The 23041-nt window shown below is 38.8% G+C and overlaps 1 protein-coding gene across 1 annotated transcript in view; it reads right to left on the reverse strand.

Annotated features, from left to right (window-relative positions):
* The window catches only part of atg3 (autophagy related 3), a 41099-nt gene that overhangs the window by 601 nt on the left and 17457 nt on the right, over positions 1–23041 (reverse strand). Inside the window, exons 3-10 of the mRNA XM_048540414.1 lie at positions 21169–21218; positions 17907–17977; positions 17542–17649; positions 15954–16088; positions 11729–11766; positions 7032–7184; positions 6605–6732; positions 2114–2182 (exon numbers count right to left, since the gene is read on the reverse strand). Coding sequence (XP_048396371.1) covers positions 2114–2182; positions 6605–6732; positions 7032–7184; positions 11729–11766; positions 15954–16088; positions 17542–17649; positions 17907–17977; positions 21169–21218 — 752 coding nt within the window. The remainder of the gene's footprint in view (positions 1–2113; positions 2183–6604; positions 6733–7031; positions 7185–11728; positions 11767–15953; positions 16089–17541; positions 17650–17906; positions 17978–21168; positions 21219–23041) is intronic.

Raw genomic sequence — 23041 nt, forward strand, 5'->3', positions numbered from 1 at the left:
GTTATAATAAATAACTGACTATAAAGGTGTTCTTACTGCCACAGGAGAGAAAGAATTGAAATTAGAAGTGAAGTAGAAACTGGGCTAAAGGAAAACCATGTATTGCCATACAATTTTAAATGTAATGTAAACTCAGGTTGGCAGCAAATCTCAGGTTCTCACAGAGCCCACTAGGAACAGGCAGTTCGAGTTAGTGATGTGTAATGAGGCAGACTTGATTAGAGGCCTGAATATGTAGGAACCCTTCGGGGGCAGTGACCATAATACGATAGAATTCAGTCTGTAATGAGAAAGAGAAGATTGTAGAGAGAGGTAGTTATTAGCTGGTCATTAGATGATGGATAAAGGTGATTTGAGGCTTTACTAGAAAATGGCATGTAAAAGGAATGCCACATGAATGGCACCTTTTGAAAAAAAAATCATAGGTTGAGGGTGATGCAGGCTGGGCTAGTATTTATTCCTAACCCCTAATTGCCTTTGAGGGGATGGTGGCAAGCTGCCTTCTCAAACCACTGCAGTTCTCAGGAAGTAGGTACGTCTACAGTACTGTTATTGGCAGGGAGTTCTAAAATTTGGGCCATGTGCAGGCAGGTGGGGCTAGTTTAGTTTAGGATTATGGTTAGCATGAGCTGGTTGGACCAAAGGGTCTGTTCTCATGCTATATGACTATTATTCTATAATTTACACCCAACAATTGTGAAGGAACAACAATATAGTTCCAAGTCAGGATGAGCTGTGGCTTTGAAGGAAACTTGCAGGAGATCATGTCACGTGAACCTACTGTTCTTATCTTTCTAGGTTCTAAACGCTTTGTGTTTGGAAGGAGCTCCAAGGGGATCAACAGAAAATAGAGGAAGTGTGGCCAATAGCATGCTGAACACAGTTTGGAGCAATATAGTTCCCCATGATATGGAAATCCCACTGGAAAAACAGAAGGTGATCAGTATCTGATTCCTTCTGCCATTACTGGAGCCTTCTGTTCTCATTATTCATCCCCATACCAATTTTGGCCCAACATGTGCATCCTTAAAACATCTCAACAGGATAAGGTTCAACTTTTTTCTTGAAAAAGTTGATGAACTTTAAGAAGCAGGTGACATGAGGAGGCCAGGAAAGAGACATCTTGTTCTTTCTGCAAGAGGTTGTTGTGGATGGCCAAGGGGAAATTTACAACACAGGTACGCCTGCTGGCTTTTTCAGCATCTCACACACCTTGCCTGCTCATTGAAATCACATCTTCACTATGCATAACAGAAAATAATTCTGCTTCTAACAGTCACTCATCTGTCTGTGGTTACTCTTACTACAAACCATTTTCCCTCAAATCTTGAGGCTTGAGTGCATAACATGACAGGTTAAAAAAAGACTCACACTCCTGAAATATTTATTGCAGACTAAATGAACGTAATGCAAGCAAGCCTCAGCTCAGAATTTGGCATCTTGTGTAATTTATTGGATAAAGCAGGAGGTAGAGCTAGTTAATAATATAATCCAGAAGTCTCTCTGTGGAGGTCAACCTCACATCTCTAGGCCGACTGTAGAGGATGGAGTTTAAGACCTTAAAAATTGATCCAGCCTACTAAACTGGACAGTTGGCTGCACCACACTGGGGTCTAAGTGTACTGGAAAATCTGGATATAAAAACTTTGCCAACTGACAGATAGCATGAAAGAATCCAATTACAAATTGTGTTTACTCTTAGCATCCAGATCATGTTGTCACCAATGGGTCAAATGGTCAATTCTATGATATGAATGGATCAGAATAGTAACAAAGGCAATTTACAAGTTAGTTCATTATACTCTCCACCTAGGTTGCTTCCTTTTAGTAGGTGATAAACAATTAAACTGTTGCTGTGGGATCAAGTATAAACTGTATCAGTTGACTTCTGTCCGCCTAATGTTATTTCTTAATCCCTTTCGTTCACTTCTTCTACAGATATATTGAAAGATTAAGTTGTGCCACAGTGCATTAGGAGACAATTTCAACAAATACAATCAGCTTTCTTTTCTAAAGAAAGGTAGATGAATGTTAAATTGTTACTAGATAACTAAATATGCAAATCTAGAAACTTCTGTTCACATTTTGGTTGTCTGCTAACCTCCAAGGATACATGTGTACACCGAGTTCACCTCCACCTTCTGCAACTGTTTCAATGATTTTCTTCATTACCTCAGCATGTCTGAAACAGAAAACATTTGATACTTTTAAAATACTATTCACAAAAAACACAAAGTCCCACCAGAGTAACCAACTTATCATTGAACACTGTAGAAAGGATATTAAAATAAGTTGGGGAATGGGGTATTATTTGTAATGGAATTCATTACAATAATCATGATCCATTTTGGTTAAACATAAACATGGTGGCACGGTGGCTCAGTGGTTAGCACTGCAGCCTCACAGCACCAGGGACCCGGGTTCGATTCCAGCCTCGGGGCAACTGTCTGTGCGGAGTTTGCACATTCGCCCCGTGTCTGCGTGGGTTTCCTCCGGGTGCTCCAGTTTCCTCCCACAGTCCAAAGATGTGCAGGCTGGGTGGATTGGCCAGGCTAAATTGCCCGTCATGTTCAGGGGTGTGTGGGTTATAGGGGGATGGGTTTGGGTGGGATGCTCCAAAAAGGGCGGTGTGGACTTGTTGGGCCGAAGGGCCTGTTTCCACTCTGTAGAAAATCTAAGATAAAAAAAAGGAACAACTACAATCCAAATATTTGCAGGCCAGATGGAAGACCAGAGAAATTGGGACCACAGATTTCACAGGACATTAAAAAGGTAGGAAGTCAAGTTGATAAGGTTGTAAAAATGCCAAAGGGAAAAAAACCTACAGCAAATCAGTACACAGGATACTTCCCCAGGAAGTCTATAACAGTGCTTCTCAATTCACGATGTGTCAAACAAATGCTGTAATTAGCAATATGGAGAAACTAAAAAGTTGAAGTGTCATTGTGGTGACCATCTACTGCTTGCACAAGCACCTTCTCCCTCACATATGTCATTCAGGAAGTAAGTGACAAAATTGCAACATTTACCAAGAAAACTAGAAGAGAAGAGAAGTTTGGAAACCTAGGCTGAGCAATGGAATCTATATATTTCCACAACTGGCAAAATTTCAAATGCAAATGTAATAGGATCCTTGCTTGCCTCACAATGAGTATTTACTTTGAAAATGTAAACAGCGAAGTACAATTGCATTGAGATTTGTTTAACATTTGCGCAATATCTTGTTGTCCATGTGGAAAACCAGAAACAGAATTGCCTGTGACCACTTGCTGTGAATAAAGTTTTAGGAATGAATATTTGCCACTTTTGGGCATCTGTTATTCTGGAGTTTCCAGAATTAGTGAAAGAGGAGATGAAAGCATGCTGTCTTTCACAATAACATACATTTTGAAACATTATTTTTTGCTATGGTAACAAAGTAAAGTCCTGCAGAGATTGTCATAAATGTGATGTTTGTCATGACAGAGACAGCTGTGAATAGCAGGTAACCATTTCATCGATATCTGGATGTAAATACCTGTCTTACTTAAAATCATTATTGAAACGTTTTCTTGCATGAAATCCATTCACATTATGGATTTACTTAGAAGTAAGCAGATCCACAACTACTCTTCAATTAGAAAAAGTTGTCCTTCATCTGGTACTTCTTGAGAATGACTTGACTGGAAATAGGGGACACAATCTCAGAACAAGCTGTTGAATATTTAAGACTGAGATGAGAAGGGATTTGCTCAGTGTTCTGAATCTGGGGAGTTTGAATCTGGGGAGTCCCCTACCTTAAGGAGCTGGGGTTGCTCGAGTCATGAACATGTTCAAAGCAGATAAGAGTCAAAGTTGTACAGCACGGAAACAGACCCTTCGGTGCAACTTGTCCACGCTGACCAGTTATCCTAAATTAATCTAGTCCCATTCGTCAGCATTTGGCCCATATCCTTCTAAACCCTTCTTATTCATGTACCCATTCAGATACTTTTTAAAACATTGTAATTGTACAAGCCTCCTTGAACACCTGTAAAGTTAAGGCACAGGGAGATAGAAGTAGGTGAATCTGAAGTAGATCAACCAGAAAATTATTAAGCAGACCCTAAATTCCCCAGTTCTATTTCTCACATTCTTACACAAAATCTAAAAAGCTAAAAGCAGTAACTGGTGTCTTATGGGAGCTTAAATAAATGAACGGAGAACCATTAGATTATAACCAGAAATGTAACTTCTAGCAATACGGCATTTTTGGCAAGTATTTTGGTAGACATTGACCACTTTATTCTATTATTTCATGAAAGGATATTTTGGTATTGACATTGAATCTCGCTTTCCACCGTGACCAGCAAGAAAGGGTTTAAAAAATGTCAGCCACACCAAACACAACTCTAACCTGGAGTTTATGTATTCGTTCCTACTTTTATGGCTGTGGTCTTTGTTTAACACAAGCATAGGCTGTGGAAATGCAGCGAACGATGCAGTGAAAAAGCAGTGAGAGAGAGGCAGTAGCTGCTGGCTCCATGGAGTTAAATGCCTTTTCCAGCACTCCTTGTGAGCTAGGGAGAACAACAGCACTACCCCCACCATGTGCCTCAAAAAAAGCCTTCTGTTTACCTACTGTTGTGGTCTATCACTAATCCCTCTCTTATTCATAGTGTATGATCTTGCACTCTGAATTAGGATGCCCAAGCTCCCCAACCATGTACCGTACCCCGAATAGGTACAGAATAGTTGATAATTCTTCCCTGTAGCTGCACACCATCCACGTGTCAATGGTTTATGTAGTCCAACTGTCTCAAATTTAATTTTCAAGAATTCCTAGTGGAAACTGATTTAAAAAAATGGTAACATCCACTTTAAATCTCTACACCCTCGCTATAAACATTAGGACGTTTAACTCTAAGAGGCAATGACCGATAATGAAATTTTAAAACTTTTAGAAAGAGGTACTGACATTTTGGTGAATAAACTTGGTCAGCCTAAAAGCTTGTCCTTCTGTCAGCAATTTTAAAATTCCTGATTTAAAAGTGACCACATATTGCTATTTTCCTTAACTTTTACAACCCATGGTAATCTCCTTTGCAACATGGTGCAGTCCTGAAATAATGATCTTCAAGTTACAAAGTAGTTGATACAAGCATATCCTTTCAATACTCTTAATACTCAAGGTCCAAACGTGAAACAAAACTTCAGAATTCCCATTTTTTCAGTAATGGACAGAAGGATTTCTTAGTCACAGAAATATTGCGGTAAGGTACTTAGAAGGGAGAGGTTTCTTCCTGGCTTTGACTGACTCTTTACTCAAACACTCAGGAAGAGGTAACTATCAGACATATTCCACACAAAATGAGTGCATCAATACCCGAATTAGGAGACCAGTGCACTTTTCACATAGATTTATATTTTTGTAAACAATCTGTTCAAGGATGTTATTGCCCACCTCTGGCAGGTGCAACTTGAACCCGGGCCTCCTGGCTCAAAGATAGGGACACTACAGTTGCGCTATGATAGCCTTGTATGTAGATTTAGCTATTTTTCATCAACCTGATCAGAGGTCTCAATCACATACCTCTGGAGCAGCTGGGGCTTCAACATGGGCTTTTAGGCTCCAAGTGAGGGTCACTACCACCGCACCACAAGGGACACTTCCATGTAGATTTATTTATTTTTCATCAGCCTGTTCAGATACAGTATCACATAACTCTGGAGCAGCTAGGACTTGAACTCAGGCCTCCTGTCCCAGAGAGAGAGGCACCACCACGGCACAAGACCGCTACTAAGTAAATTTAGGCATTTTCTATTCAATCAGTTTAAAGATGTCATTACACACCAAAGAGATATTTGGGATTCGGCCTCCTGGCTCAAAGATAAAGACACTACTACTGCACTATAAAGCTCCTAAAGTTTAGATGCATTTATTTTCTAATCGATCTGTTCAGAGATGTTGTTACACATCTCTGGGACAGGTAGGGAAATTACCACTGCACCAGAGAGTCCCTATACATGTAGGCATTTTGTTTTAAAAACATATTATTCTTTATTAAAAGTATGGTTAGGATTCAGTACATTCAGCAATAACGTAGTTCTGTAGCCACAATCACAATGGCTTCCTCCTGACCTCCTCAAGTGGGAGAGATTAGTACCACAATCGATTGCACTTGAGCCTCAAAGTGCAAGTGAGGTGTAGTCAGGAAAATCCACAGGGGTAAGCAAATCCACTGAGCTAGGTTATTGTGGATGTGCTTACACTTATGACAGCCATTACTTGACAATGAATTAATCAAACAGAAGTTGAGAAATATGAATTCCAGAATATATATCCACTACTTTCTCCATTTCATTTTTAGGCCAGTCCAACTACTGACTGTATACTAGATGTTTGATAAATTCATATTTCCAAAACTTCAAAGGCATTCAGAAATCATCTTGAATTCCAATATTTTCTTGCAAGTAGATCATTTGTCTGAATTTTTTTTTGATCTTGAATAACTCAGGAATATTATTGAAGAGCAGATGTTTCAAAAGTTATCAGTGAGTACTGTATAGTTTTATTATCACTGACACTGATAAATCATTAATTCTCAAATTAATTAAGAGACTATTGAAAATTAGAAATGAATACCTGCATGGATGAACAGAACACATTGAAGGCGGGGGCAAGTGAGGATGATTTTCAATTGTCACTGTTTTCTTGACATGGTCCTGGCTTATGTCTTCATACATCTCTTCTACAGTCAGTGGGTGTCGTTGCTGAAAATAGGAAGGTGCCAAATGGTTGATTATGGTTTTACATACATTAATCATGTATGACAAGTCGGCATCATATTTAAAACAATAGAACATGGTATAAACTGTATTTCAGTCCTTGTCCATATGTTCATATCATTACTAGTCACCAAGTTGATTTATCTATTTTCACTGGTACCGAAGTACAGCGAAAAGCTTTGTTTGTGAGCAGTATAATGTTCAAGGAAATGGAGCTCACAAGCGACTGTAAAATAGTAAGCTCTTCACATAACAATGATAGTGTCTTTATCCAATCTACTTACTTCATCATAACCAAACAGCCAAAGTCTTGGTGTCTGATAATATTTGTCGTAAGTAATGTATAGATCATAGGTTCTCGTCTGAAGAATTCCATCTTCTCCAACAGCATCTGCTTTGGGCTTGCTTGCTTCTATCTTGCTAGTATCCAGGGTTGCCTAGTGCAAACAATTTAAAAGAAAATCAGATTTTTATTATAGCTTACTCAAATCCAAACTGTAATTCTTCCAAAGTAGCATTTTACGAAAAACAAAGGTTACTTTCTTTCTCAATTTGAACTACATTATTTAATCTTTAGTCATGTGTCATTCCCAAATAAAGAAAACAGTCCTCTATAACGGAGATAAACCAGGGCAAATTGTACTCTAATCTTGTGTTTATAACAAAAATACCTGAGCATGACATTTTACTCCTTGGCAATCATACCGACCAGAGATAAGATCATCCATTGATTGTTAGATAGGTAACTCCCATTTACACAGCTTGCTGCCGTGGAATGGCTGTCAATATCATCAAAGACCCATTGCACCCCAGTAATAATTTCCTGTAACCTCTTCCATCAGGCAGAAGATACAGAACCCTGGACACACACACACCAGCAGCTTCTTCCCAGTCATTATTAGACTGATGAATGGATTCTCTAGCCTCAAATAATAGTGATCTTGCTAATGTTGATCTTGCCTAGAGCACGCCTGGTGCAATGTAACCTGTATGCACCTGTCTAAGTCTTTTTGATCTGTACATCATTGCTTACAATGATCTGCCTGTGCTGCTCATAAACAAAGCTTTTCACTGTACTTCAGTACGCATAAAAATAAATCAAGATGGTGAGTACTAATGATATGAACATATGAACAAGGAGCAGGAGTAGGCCAATTGGTTGCTCATAGCGAATCTATTTATAATCTCAAATCTACATTCCCATCTGCTGTTAATCTTCCATTCAGATTCTTGGTAACCATCTGCCTCTTGTCCAAATAATATTTATAGAATCAGCTTCTATACCCTTTTTAGGAAGGCAGTTCCAGAGACAGAAGAAGAAATTTCATTATTTTTAAATGAGTGACCCTTTATGTTTAAACTGTAACCCCGAGTTCTAGACTGTCCCATTAAATACTTCCTCTTTACATCTACTGTCAAGATCTTTCAGAATTTTACATTTTAATCAAATCACTCCTTACGCTGTTAAATTCCAATGAACTGAAGCCATCTGTCTAAGCTATACCCAGTTAAACTGCCCATTTCTGTTATTAGTTTAGTAGGCCTTCTTCAAACTGCTATGTATTTACATTATTCTTTAAATAAAGGAAAAAATACCGTACACAATACTCCTGAAGTAATCTCACCAGAGACTTGTATGACTGAAGAATATTCTCCCCACTTTTATATTCAATTATCTTCACAATAAATGATAGCCTTCGCCTTCTTAATTACTTGCTGTACACCTCCACACTAGCTTGTGCTTCACAGACTAGAACATCCAAATCCCACTAAATCTCAGAGTGATAATCTCCCAATATCTAGATAGGAAGATTTGAAAGAAAGCCCTATCAAAAGTGGACAAATTCACGTTTTTCCATATTATTCTCTATTTACCACACTGATGTAACCTATCTACATCTTTTGTAGTCTCTTTTTGTCCTCTTCACAACTTACTTTTCTACCTGCCTTTGTGTCACCAGCAAATATGACCACTACATGTTCTGTTTATTCATTCAAGTCAATAATATAAAATTATAAAATGTTGAGATTCTCGACAGTTCATTAGTCTAGATTCTGCCAGATAAAGACTCCTTTACGCCTGCTTTCTACTTCTTGTGAGCTGCTCAATTTTTTTTAAACCTATGCCAATGTTATCCCCTGCACGATATGCCTTTATTTTCCACAATAACTTTTAATGTGGCGCCTTATCAAAAGCCTTCTGGAAATCTAAGAACAGCATATTCAAAATGTTACTTCCTCAAGCAACTCAGATACATTGGTAAAACATGATAACAAAACGTGAGGCTGGATGAACACAGCAGGCCAAGCAGCATCTCAGGAGCACAAAAGCTGACGTTTCGGGCCTTGACCCTTCATCCCGAAACGTCAGCTTTTGTGCTCCTGAGATGCTGCTTGGCCTGCTGTGTTCATCCAGCCTCACATTTTGTTGTCTTGGATTCTCCAGCATCTGCAGTTTCCGTTATCTCTGGTAAAACATGATATCACTTTCAAAAAAATGCTGTTTTTGCTTAATTATCTTGAATTTACCCTAGTGACCTGTTATAATAATCAATAATAGCTTCAAACATTTATCTTTTAACAAATGTTAAGCTAAGCGGCCCGTGATTTTCTGCTTGCCGTCTCCCTTCCTTTTTGAATAAAGGTTTTTTTTTGCTGTTTCCAATCAAGTTTGTTTCTCTGAAGCTAGGGAATTTCATAAAATCAGAACCAATACATCAGCTTTCACATTAGTCATTCATTTTAAAACCCTAGGCTGAAGCCCATCAGGATCCGGGGGCATATCAGCACACAGTTCCAAAATTTATTCAGTACTGCATCCCTGGTGATTGTAGTTTTTAGTCCCTCTCTCCCTCCTGCCAAATGCAAGCATTGGTATTAGGTGGCATTTGGGAACAGAAAAAAATAATCAGTGAACAGAGCCACATATTAAAAAAAGAACAACAGTACAAGTGGTCTAAGAGGTTAATGCATTTTTCAAAAGTGCAAACTAGTAATTTAATCTTTTTGTGCACTGGAATCATTTTTCATTTGTTCAACTTGCCCCTCAATACATGTCAATTGCACAGGTAAGCTAACTTAGATTGAAAATATACATTTTCAAAATTGAGTTTATTGTAATTTTGCAGGATTCTATTTATGATTCCTCAGATAATAAAGCAGTCTATGTCTGCATGAAATATCATTCACAATACATAAGTGTCAAGTAATGACCATTTCAAAGGGGATTAATTTAGTACTTTAACATAATGAAAATATTAGATGTGTCCAAGTTAAGTTGTTAGAACCAAACAGGCATAGTGGATTGGGGAGAGTGGGATGGGCCTGTTGGAGCATCAGTACAAAGTGAGAAAACAGTTAGGTTACACATCAGGGCTTTTCTCGTGTAGAGAGTAGTCAGTGTGTTGTGAAAGGATTTGCGGGAGGGTTTAAAGTAGCACTGGATAAATTTCCGTGAGAGAAACATTCTGTGACTCAATTCTGAGAGGACAAGTGTCAGCGTGGAATTGAGGCCACAATCAAATCAGCCACAATCTTATTGAATGGCAGAGCAGGCTTGAGCAGCCAAAAAGGACAAATGCATATATTTGTATGTTTGAGTTACAATTTTCTTCCCCACTTAAGGTCAGTAGTGCAGGTTTTCATTGACGATTGTACTACCTGCAGTGTCATTCATGACTTCAGATATTGATGCAGTTATGCACATATGTAGCAAGAATCAGGACAACATTCAGGCTTGGACTGATGTGTCACCAAATAACAATGGACCGTTTAAGTGCTAGACAATGATAATCAACAAAGAACCATTGCCCCTTTAATGTTCAATGGCAGTACCATCACTAAATCCCCACAATATCAACATCCTGGTTGTTACCATTGAAAAGAATCTGAACTTGGCCAGCCTTATATATTGTGTAGCTACAACAGCAGGTCAGAGGTTAGGAATTCTGTGGAGAGTAATTCATCTTTAGTCACCCCAAAGCTTGTCCACCATCTACATGGCACAAATCTGGAGTATGATGGAGCACTCCTCATTTGCCTGAATAGGTGAAACTCCAATAACACTCGAAGGCCAACACCTTCCAGTACAAAGCAGCCAGCTTAATTGGTACACCACCCTCAACGTTCATTGCCTCCAACTCAGCACCAATGCACCATCTGCAAGCTACACTGCAGTAACTCACCCAGGCTCCTTGGACCCCACCTTCCAAAAGTGTGACCACTAAAAGATAATGATGGCAGCTATATGGAAACACCATCACCCTTGGAAGTCAGACAGCATCCTGAAGTGGAACTATATCACGATGCCTTCACAGTTGCAGGGACAACATTTGGAACTTGCTTTCTAACAGCAGAGTACTCCTAGGTCTGAAGGATTGCAATGGTTTCGGAATGCAGTTCACCATCAACATGTCTAGGGATGGGCAATAAATTAAGGCCTAGCAAGCCATATCCACATTTCAAGAACGAATGATTAAAATACAAGGTTGGTAGGTTAACTGGATACTGATAATTTTAATTACTGTAGCCTTTTCCCTTTGAATTTCAGCAAAAATATTCATTCTCTCTTCGTGGGTTGGCCTGATGTTTTTCTGATTTATTGTTGTCATGAGATCCTGCAGGTCAAAGCATAATGAGCGCTGCAGCCCTTTCTGCTGCTTGGATCTCCTGGAAGCAGTATATGCTGGAAAGTGGCTTCTGTGGAAGTTCATCCAAATTATCAACCAAGTCTGGTGGTAAATAGTGGGCTTCTTTATCATCATTTATGCCTCCAATCTCAAAATTTCCTCAGTGTTTTGAAACAGTGTGACCATATCACTCAGGTACAGAAGCTTTTGCATATGACAAATATCAAACTTTCCAAACTACTTTTGCTGAAACATCAAACATAAATTACTAAGTTCATTCAAATGACAAATAACTGAAGGAGGCAGTTGAAACATACATTTTGCTATAAATGCTGTAGCAATTTCTAACTTACATCATCTGTTTCTTCCAATAATCCACTTTCTTCATAGGCTGTGAGAAAGGAAACATTTACTAAGATGTTAGAACAAAAACACAAACTATATAAAAACCAAAACAGTACTGCACATGCCACATATCAAGAACAAAAACTGAAGTTGCTGGAAAAGTCAGCAGGCTTGGCAGCATCTGTAAAGGAAAAAAAAAATCAGAGTTAATATTTCAGGTCCCAGACCTATCTCAGAACTGAGGGTCTGAACAGAAGGATCACTGGAACCAAAATGTTAACACAAACTATATATTGCTTTGATGATATAATGGTTAAATTGCCACTGAAGGTGTGTACTGGCATAGATCGCTGAATAATTTTTTTTATTTTCAGCCAAATATAACTTTGAACACAATGCAGTCAACTGGAGCAATCAAAAACCAAAGCTAAGTCAGAATACAAGAAACACAAATAATAGGTCACAGTTCAAATAAGCACTCACTACATCTATAATACACGGCTGATAATTAATAACAAAAATAACAGGGTAATAAATGGGCAATAGAATTAAGACCATAAGACGTAGGAGTGGAAGTAAGGCCATTCGGCCCATCAAGTCCACTCCACCATGGCTGATGGGCATTTCAACACCACTTCCCTGCACTCTCCCCGTAGCCCTTGATTCCTTTTGAGATCAAGAATTTGTCGATCTCTGCCTTGAAGGCATCCAACGTCCCGGCCTCCACTGCACTCTGCGGCAATGAATTCCATAAGCCCACCACTCTCTGGCTGAAGAAATGTCGTCTCATTTCAGTTTTAAATTTACTCCCTCTAATTTTAAGGCTGTGCCCACGGGTCCTAGTCTCCCTGCCTAACGGAAACAACTTCCTAGCGTCCACCCCTTCTAAACCATACATTATCTTGTAAATTAAATCAGATAAGTGCCATAACTTTAAGGTAATTCCATATTTTCTGTTTGTATTAGCTCCCACATTAACAATGTGCAGCTAAACTTTAACAATGCAAAATGACCTGACAAGATTGGCCATCAAACGAAATGAGGATACACTAGGGCAACTGACACAAAAAGCTTGATGGAAGAGGTAGATTTTAAGCAGCATCTCGAAGGAGTAAATAAGTAGAGTAGGAAAGGAAAAACCAAATTCTACTGCAGTGTTAAACTTATTAACAACCTATCCATCACAGCTATTGTAATGCCAGTGATAATGGGAACTGCAGATGCTGGAGAATCCAAGATAATAAAATGTGAGGCTGGATGAACACAGCAGGCCCAGCAGCATCTCAGGAACACAAAAGCTGACGTTTCGGGCCTGAAGAAGGGTCTAGGCCCGAAACGTCAGCTTTTGTGCTCCTGAGATGCTGCTGGGCCTGCTGTGTTCATCCAGCCTCACATTTTATTATATTGTAATGCCAGCTTGTGTTAGCTATTGACTGCTATCTGTTCCCCTCATGACAAGCAATGAAGAAATCGTAGCAGCTACAGGTTCTAAATAAAATTCCACTCCATTACAGTTAAGCAAATAGTTATTAATCAATGATAACAACTGAACAGCTGCTAAATTTGGTCCCAGAGTGTAGTGAAAAGAACACATTTGTCAGTTGCCCTTTCAACAAAAGAATGTAGTCAGATAATATTTTAGTTAAGTTGCTCTGATGTATTAGCATAAAATAAATTGAATGGAGCAATTAGGAAGTTCAAGGTTGATCTCCGATACCTGCCTGGTTAACTGATCTCTGTTGAGACCAAACAATCGTCTCAATAGGTTTACACGTCTGTTTGTTGGCAAATGCCTCTTTCTTGCAACTCATTAATATGTATATCAGGATTGACAAGTAGTGAACTAGGGAATTTCCATGAACTTAATTTTTATGGAATTCCAAAAGATATTTGATAAGTTTCCAAAACAGAGTCTGGCATATAAAAGTTTCTTCCATTCCATTCCCCTTTTGGTATATATTTCACTTCCCTTTCCCAACCTGTACCCATCTAGTTTCCTTTTGAAAACACCCAAGTTATTTGTCTCAAACAGTTCATGAAAAGACGTTCCATAGTCAAACAGCTCACCACCACCTTCTCAAGGGCAACTAGGGATGGGCAATAAACAGTGGCCCAGATGGTGAAGCCCACATCCCACAAACAAATTAATAACAGTTTGCCCATTATCACTGGCATTACAATCATCCCACAAACAAATTAATAACATTTCCCCTTATTTCCTTTTTGGATTTATTGGAGATTATCAACTGGATATAAAATTGGCTTGAAGGTAGTAGAGAGAGGGTAGGGGTGTACTATAAGCCTTTGACCAGTGGTGTGCCACAAGGATTGGTGCTGGGTCCACTGCTTTTCATCATACATAAATGATTTGGATGTGAATGTAGGAGGTATGGTTAGTAAATTTGTAGATGACACCAAAATTGGTGGCACAGTGGACAGTGAAGAAGGTTATCTCAGAGTACAATGGGACCTTGATCAAACGGGCCAAAGGGCTGAGAAGTGGCAGATGGAGTTGAATTTATTTAAACGTGAGGTGTTGCATTTTGGCAAGGCAAACCAGGGCAGGACTTGTACAATAAGTGGTAGGGCCATGGTGAGTGTTACCGAACAAAGAAATCTGGGGGTGCAGCTGCATAGTTCCTTGAAAGTGGAATTGCAGGTAGACAGGGTGGTAAACGTGGAATTTATTGGTCAGTGCATTGAGAAGAGCAGTTCAGATGGCATGTTACAGGGCTGTACAGGAAATTGATGAGGTCACTTTTGGAATACTGTGTACAATTCCAGTCACCCATCTACAGGAATGGATGTTAAACTTGAGAAGGTGTAGAAAAGATTTACAAAGTTTCTGGGATTGCGAAGTTTGAGTTATAAAGGAGAGGCTGAATAGGGAAGGAGAATTTTCCCTGGCGTGTCAGAGACTGAGAGGTGGCCTTAGGAGGTTTATAAAATCATGGATAGGATGAATAGCCAAAGTATTTACCCCCAGGGGTGGGGAGTACAAAACTAGAAGACATGTGTTTAAGTTGAGAGGGGGAAGATTTGAAAAGATCTGAAGGTAACTTTTCCACGCAGAGGGTGGTGTATGGCTGGAATGAGCTGATAGAGGAAATGGTGGTAGTGAGTATAATTACAACATTTAAAAGGCATCTAGATGGGTATATGAATAAGAAGGATTTAGAGGGATATGGGCCAAATGCTGGCAAACGAGACAGTCACAATGGGACAGGTGGCCAGCACGGATGAGTTGGACTGAAGAGCCTGTTTCCGAGCTGTAGGACTATTTTCTAATTATGGCTCATGGTTTGAAATCCCCCAGAAGCGGAAATATTCTTTCTACATCAAACCTGTCCAACACATTCATTGTGTGTCAAACAATTAGTAAAACTAGTAGCACATTAGACTTGGTTACAAAATTATTAGTTTCATGAAGAGTAATTCTCTCTGTATTGCTCAAGGTTGTGGTATGACCATATCCAAAGCTAGTGTACAATTTAGGTCTCCTTACGCAATGCATGCCATACTTACATTGGAAGAAGTGATACAAATACTTATTCCTAGCCTGAGGGATTACTTGATGAGGACAGATTGAGTATACTGCCCCACAATCTCTAAAATTAAGAACAAGTAGTATTCTCATTGAAACATAAGTTTAAGGGACTTGATAGGGTAGATTTTATATAGCATCTAAGATACATGGTAGCAACACTGACCATTCAACCCAACCAGTCCGTGTCAATCTTAATGATCCACTCAAGCCTCTTCCCGTTTTATCTGATTCAAATCTATTTCCTTCTTCGCCCATCGGTTTATCTTATCTATGCCTTCTGTAATTAATATAGGCACCATTGTATGGCGACTTACAGACTTTTCACTATTTTTTTGTATAAAAATACAAGTTACAATAAATTACTATTCTATACCAGGTTTAGCGTAATACGTCTACACTGCTCACTTCAACAACTCCCGCGGCAATGTATTCCCTGGCTGAAGAGTCTAGAAAACAGGGTAATAGTCTCAGAACTAGGACTGAAATGAAACAATAGGGAATTTCTTTATTTGAAAGGGTTGTGAACCTTTAGATTTCTCTATTCCAGAGGGCCAGCAAATGAGTATATTTAACTTGGAGACTGATTTATAGTGAGGGAATTAACCAGCATCAGGGAAAACCAGAATGGAAACAGTATTTCAAATAGACTGCTACCGAGAACAGAGGGAGCGTAGCTGTGCTACTACCTTCCATATCAGCAGCATCTCCATCCTCGTCTTCATCATTATCATCCACACAGGCTGTGGTGCTGCCCATACACTTTGAGTTGTCTTTGCTTTCTAAAGTAATCTCTGTTACAGAATCTGTCAACCCAGCAACACCTGTCAATATCAAAGGAAAGTACAGTTAAGAAATTCTTGGCTCCCTGTCTATCAGCATTTGCAATGTACAAGAAAAAAAATTCTTTAAATATTTACTACACATTAAGTCAGCTTTATACATTAAAAAAACAGACAGGGTTAGGGTTATTATAAATGTGTCATCTCAAGTTCAGAAATGAGATTTATACAATACAGCATAGGAACAGGCCTTTCAGCCTACCAAGCATGCGCCAATTCCTAACGCTTATTTACACTCGCTACTTAATACCCATGTGTGGTTTCTATCCCTCTGTTCATCTCCCATTCACATGTCTATCAAGATATGCCCTAAATGTTACCAATGCGTCTGCTTCCATCAAATCCACTAGCAATATGTTTTAGGCAGCCACCACCCTGTGTAAAACATTTTCCACAGTTCTCCCCCAAAAACTATTCCCCCTTGTATCTTAAGCCTGTGTCCTCTTGTAGTTGACCTTTTCGTCCTGGTTAAAAAAAGGGGTGACCATTCAACCTACGGCTCTCATAATTTTATAGACCTCTATCAGGTCACCCTTCACCTATACCTTTCTAATAAAATTAATCCGAGTTTATCTAACCTTTTCTTGTGATCAAAATTCTCCAAACCAGGTAACATCCTGGTTAAACCTCTCCACCTCTCAAAGCATCTATATCCTTTTAGTAGTGTAGTGACCAGAAGTGCACATAATATTCCAAAATAGTCTAACTAAAGCTTTATGCAGCTGCAACATAGCTTGCAAACTTTTGCATTCAATGACCCAGCTGATGAAGGCAAACATGCTGTATGCCTTTTTGACCACCTTATCACTGGTGTTGCTGCTTTCAGGGATCTATGGGACTTGTATGCCCAGATCCCTCTGTATGTCAACACTTCTAGATTTCTGCCATTCATTGTATAAATTCATGCCACCTGATGTGTTTTTTTCCAGATAGAGTTTTCAAACATGTTCACTATCCATGCTCTGTTCACCTTAAACGCATAGAAAATTCTCAAACTAATTAATTCAAATCTTGGCACAATTCCAGTACTGCAAAACCTATCAGCAAAGGAACCCCAATGTACGAACAAATAAAAAGGCACACATGTCTTTACATTCTAAGGTAAATGACTAAGTTCACAGTTTATGAGCAAGAAAAACAAGTGGCTGTAGACTAATTCCTCAAGAAGCTTTAGTTTACCAAATCTTTTAGAATTTTATGCAAAGTTAGCTGAAAAGTAATTTCCCAGAAATCTTATTACTTTGGAAATAAAAATAAACATGGCCCGCTTAAATACCAAAGAAAGGTCAAGATTTTATTTAGTTGTCTCTGATCTATAATTTCTCTCAAAACAATTTAATAAATTTGAAGTGTAATATTTCCTGGCAGTTTTAAAATTGAACAATCAACATTTTCAATGTGTAAAACACCCCTCTTTGATTAGCTATCATGATACCTGAATTGTGGTAAGTATCCACCCAGCCCCCATCACCATCATCCTCTTCAATGACTGCTTCAAATTCATCAGAATACTCCATCTGTTTACAGCGCTTATAGCAAGGAACTACATGGAGATAGAAAAGACTCTTGGTGAAACAGCACAAGCAGCATTATAAATTTTCTCTACTTATCAAAGTAAAACAAAACTGCAGCTGCATTAAAATTAGACCACTTAACTGTGTTAAAACATTAAGTATATTTGCTCAATGAACATTTAAACCATCTGATGTTCAGCAATCTTTTAAATTTCAAAGATACACTAATTCGTTCCAACGTATTGTGACTGTCTGAAAAAGGTATAATCAATGAAAACACTTGTACCATTTCTTGTCACCAGAAACTGCTTGTCCTTGGGTAAGTATGGTTTCACTTTGGCATCCTCCCCACTTCCCCTGAGAAAAACAACAGCAATCAGATAACAATTGTTTCATTTTAAATTGCCTTTATCATTTTAAATTTGTCAATTAACATTAGCACTTCATTCAAGCTAAATTCATTTTGAAGGCAAAGTCTCAACAAGGTTTTCCCATTCTATTGCAAACAAAAATGGCCTCCTCATTGGCAGAATTGGGATGCTAAATAATCATTGATGGGACTTTGTCTGGCCTCAAATTACTTCAGAGTGACTAGTGCCCTGATTGCTGATCAGTTTTTTGTGAAATCATTCAAAAAGTTCCATTGTTGGATCAGTGTTTGCCACTTTAACCTGAACGACAAGTCTATGTCATTTCTTCCAGCTCCTTAGATGGGCCCATCAGATACTCTGAATCATTGCTCCCTCCCCCCTTCATCATGGCAGCATCAAACAGGATTCTCAGTGGGTCAATCCTAACTTAGGGATCTGAGATAATGGGAACTGCAGATGCTGGAGAATCCAAGATAACAAAGTGTGAAGCTGGATGTACACAGCAGGCCAAGCAGCATCTGAGGAGCACAAAAGCTGACAGAGATGAAGGGTCTAGGCCCGAAACGTCAGCTTTTGTGCTCCTGAGATGCTGCTGGGCCTGCTGTGTTCATCCAGCTTCACACTTTGTTATTTAGGGATGGGAGGTTGGCTTGCTGGAGTTTGGACCCAAAAATCTTAGAAATCCTCAAGTGTAACAACGGCAGCCAAGGAGTAGCTCAGAGTTGTTGACTTCAATAGGAGTTAGAGACACTCTTGATGATAAGGGAGGTAGAGGAATCTTTGGATGGTTTTCTCCAGAGTGCAGCACTAATGCAGGAAAAGAAGTGACTGCTATTCAGCAGTATAAGGAAAGCCAAGGTTACATGGAGAAGGAGATCCTGCAGACACCATCCTGTGCAACAGGTACAATGTATTTGCTACATGTAAGGACAAGGTATAGGCTGCTTGGTACAGACAAGAATACTAACCATGGAATTATAGAATGGGACACAGTTCAAATGGGGAGTGGGGGGGTGGGGGGGGGGGGGGGGGAAGAGAAAATTCAATCACTAGTGTTTAGATTTTGTTTCATGTCCTGTATACAGTTGCATCCAGGAATCCAGAGGAATGATTTAGCTGTGTGCTGGAAAATAAGAGGTACACATATCGCGAAGCAAGTGGAAAGGAACACGGAAGAGGAGGAACAATTAATCCCTGCTAGGACGAATGACATAGGGAAGAAAAGTGGAAAGAGACCCCGCTCAATATTATATTGCTTATAATTTCCTCATGGCTTATTTTTGCCATTAGTTTTGTATATTCAGCAAGTTTGGATACATGCCACTTGGTCCCTTCATCTAAGTTTTAGTGTAGTCTGTGCAAGACAACAAATGAGACACTGACAGGAGAAAATATAAAAAGGAACGATGCCAAAGAGAAAACTGGAAATGACAAAGTGAAATTAACTAAAAATATAAAAAAATTACATTCTTCAAATCACAAACAGCAAAAAAAAAGGGACAGGGATAGAATCAATCAGGGGTAAACTCTCAGTTCTAACAAAATGAGTAGCATTATCAATTTGCTTCACTGTTTAGCTGGGGAACTAAGTTGAGATGTATGAGGTTTAAAAAAATGAATAAAGATAAAGATAAAGATGTTTATAACAAAAAAAAGAGATAATCAATCTTAGAGGTGATAAAACCCTTGCTCTAGATAGAGTGCATCTACATATATTCAAAAGTTAGGAAAGGACTGCAGGAGCATCAGCTCACGTGTATATTACCGCATTTATTAGAATAGAAACAGTACCAGAGAACAGTAGGATGACTACTGTGATTAAAAAAAGGAGATGGAACAAATTCAGCGAACTGCAAAGTAATTACCTTAGTCAGCAATTTGAACAATAATGCAATCTTTCAAAGTTGACGAGAAAAACATTTAGAAACTGAAAATATAAAATCAGCGTGGATTCTAAAATGGATAACAATTCCTGCCCTAACCTTATTACAAACTTTAAAACAATACCATGAAAATTAGATAAAGATATTATATTTGGATTGTCAAAGGTCTGCTATAAGAGGAGTTTTTCACTGACAGGGTGAAACCAGAATTAGGTCAAAGATATAAAACAGTGACTTAGGGTGGCAATGGTGTGGTGGTATTATCGGTGGACCGTTAATCCAGAGATTCAGGTATTGTCCTGGGGACCCGGGTTCAAATCACACCATGACAGATGACGGAATTTGAATTCAATAAATATCTGGAATTAAGAATCTAATGATGACCATAAATCCATTGCTGATTGATGGAAAAACCCATCTGGTTCACTTAATGTCCTTTAGGGAAGGAAATGGCCATCCTTACCTGGTCTGGCCTTCATGTAACTCCAGACCCACAGCAACATGGTTGACTCATAACTGGGCATTAAATGCTGGCCTAGCCAGCGATGCCCTAATCCCGTGAATGAATTAAAAAAAAAGGAAAGGTTGCTAGTATAGATGCATTTTAGGCAAGTTAGATAAACATGAATGAGAATGGGTTACATTTATGGGGTTAGAGAAAGGATGAGAGAGAATGAGAGACGGCTTTTACATGACATAACGTGTTTTTTGGATTAAACAGACTTTTCAAACTGCAAGTAGGAGTCAAGTCTGTGCTATCCAACACTATCAACTGGGTCACTCCACTAACTGGTATCTCCACTTATCTCCTTGTGAAAAGTTTCTGTTGGCCATTGAGGGATTTAGCAACATGCTCATGGCACAGCACTCTTCTATAATCTAATTTTCTGAATCTGCATCCTAACAAATCAGTAATATAATTTGGACCAATCATGTTAGTACAGTTAACTTGACTGGCTAAAACAACTGGATATATTAGTGACTTCCTGACACCACAATATGCATGTCTTTGACTCTGAATTCTGATTGTAACAAAGCTATAATATTATAACTCCCTCAAGACATCATAAAGGTGTCTCTGATCACCCATTAATGCACAACAGTACATGGCATTCCATTCATTGGCTGGTATTTTAGATTTACTGGAGCTCTCTCGATCTAGGTGAATGTTGGATAACACAAATTTTACTGTATATATTACGGAAAATTACACAGACCCAAAGAAATTCCATTTATTGTAGATCTAAATTTCAGTTTTCATGGATTGTGAAAACTTCAAACATCATTCACGTACCATTGCCAAGTGGGACAGTGATGGACCAGGTGATCTCCAGCTACTACAAACTGCAAAAAAGATAAAAAGGAAACAAATAGCCATAAAATTAAGTATGTTTAACTGGAAAAACAAAACATGCTTTTTGTTTGGCAGTATTTTGAAAATGTCCCCATTTTTCTACAGTCAGTGGTTGTTTGGGTAAGTAAGGAGCACTCTGACCAATTGGAAATTAATGTGTAAAATTTTTTAAAACACTGTTTCCATGAAAGAGATTTGAATTAAGCATCATATATTGAAAAAGCATTCTACTTTAAGGATTAAAATCATAGCCTGTATAAACTGAGTCAGAAACAAACATCCAGTGAATAAAAAGCATTCATTATTTCACAAAATTTTCAAGGTGAAACACGAGTGCCCAAAAAATGCTCTAATCAATATATTAGAGAAGGTGCTGCTGAGTTTCTCCAGCAATTGCTGGTTGTTTATTAGAAAAGGAGCTTTCTTTTTCCATGTGACTTTACCAAAAGAGGTTACAAACTTAAGTGCTAATTTCCTGATTGTATTAAGATCTGTAACAATAGAAGAGGAATTTAACAATCCCTTACTTCATCTGATTGTTAAAGAAATACTTAAGCAATTGTCAAAGTATTCCACTAATGACATTTTATAAATAAACTAAATAGATTTCCCTTCAAAGGTGAATAAACGCTATACTTTGTTTTGGCACTGAGATATCTTGTCCAAAGCTACACTATCCAAGATACATTAGGCACAGGTAAAGTATTCTACAGTTTAAAGGAAGTTACATTGATTCTACAGCACAGAAACAAACCATATAGTTCAAATGACCAATCATAGAATCATACTGCAGAGAAGAGGCCCTTCAGCCCATCAAGTCTGCACTGCCAAAACAAAACCTACAACCTACAGTAGCCCCCCTTTACCATGCTGGACCCATCGTTTTGAATGTTAAAGACACTAAAAAAAGGTACCTGGATGAACATTTGAAGGCTGTGCGGTTACCCTCCCAGGCCAGTTCATTCCAGACACCCACTATCCTTTGGGTGAGGATATTTTTCATCAAATCCTCTCTAAACCTCCCGCCTTTCATTTTAAAAATGTGCCTCCCTGTTCTTGACCTCTCAAGTAAGGAACAGCTGTATTCCATTTCCACTGTCCATGCTCTTCAACCTTATCATCAGGTCTCCGCTCAACCTTCTCTGCTCTGAAGAAAACTATCCTAGCCTAACAGCCTGTCTTTTTAGTTGAAATGCTCCAACCAAGGCAACATTCTAGTTAACGTCCTCTGCACCTTCTCCAATGCAATCACATCTTTCTTATAGTGTGGCAATTAGAACTGTACATTGGTTAGACCACAACTCGAGTACAAAGTTCTGTGCAGCTCCAACATAACCTTTCTGCCGGTATAATTTATGGCTTGACTGATAAAGCCAAGTGTCTTGTATATCATAACTGCCCAATTACCTTCCTAACACCACTAAGGGATCTGTGGTCAACCACTTGAAGATCCCTCTGTTCTTCCAAGGTTTATGGTGTCATGCCATTCATTGAGCACTCCCTTGTTGTGTTACTTCTTCCAAAGCATATTGTTTCATATTTATCAGGGTCAAGTCCCACCTGTCACCGATCTACCCCTCTGACCAATCCATTAATATCCTACAGTAACTAAAGACCTTCTTCCTCACTGTCAACCACCTAGCCAAATTTTGTATCACCCACAAACTTATCATCCCCCACATATTCTCATCTACATCATTTGTGAATAGCACAAACAGTAAGGGACACAGCACTGATCCCTATGGTACGTCACTGTACACCAGACTCCAATCAGCCAAACAGTCTTCCACCACCACACACTGTCTCCTGCCAC

The sequence above is a fragment of the Stegostoma tigrinum genome, chromosome 12 (assembly GCF_030684315.1).
Source record: "Stegostoma tigrinum isolate sSteTig4 chromosome 12, sSteTig4.hap1, whole genome shotgun sequence".
Lineage (NCBI taxonomy): Eukaryota > Metazoa > Chordata > Chondrichthyes > Orectolobiformes > Stegostomatidae > Stegostoma > Stegostoma tigrinum.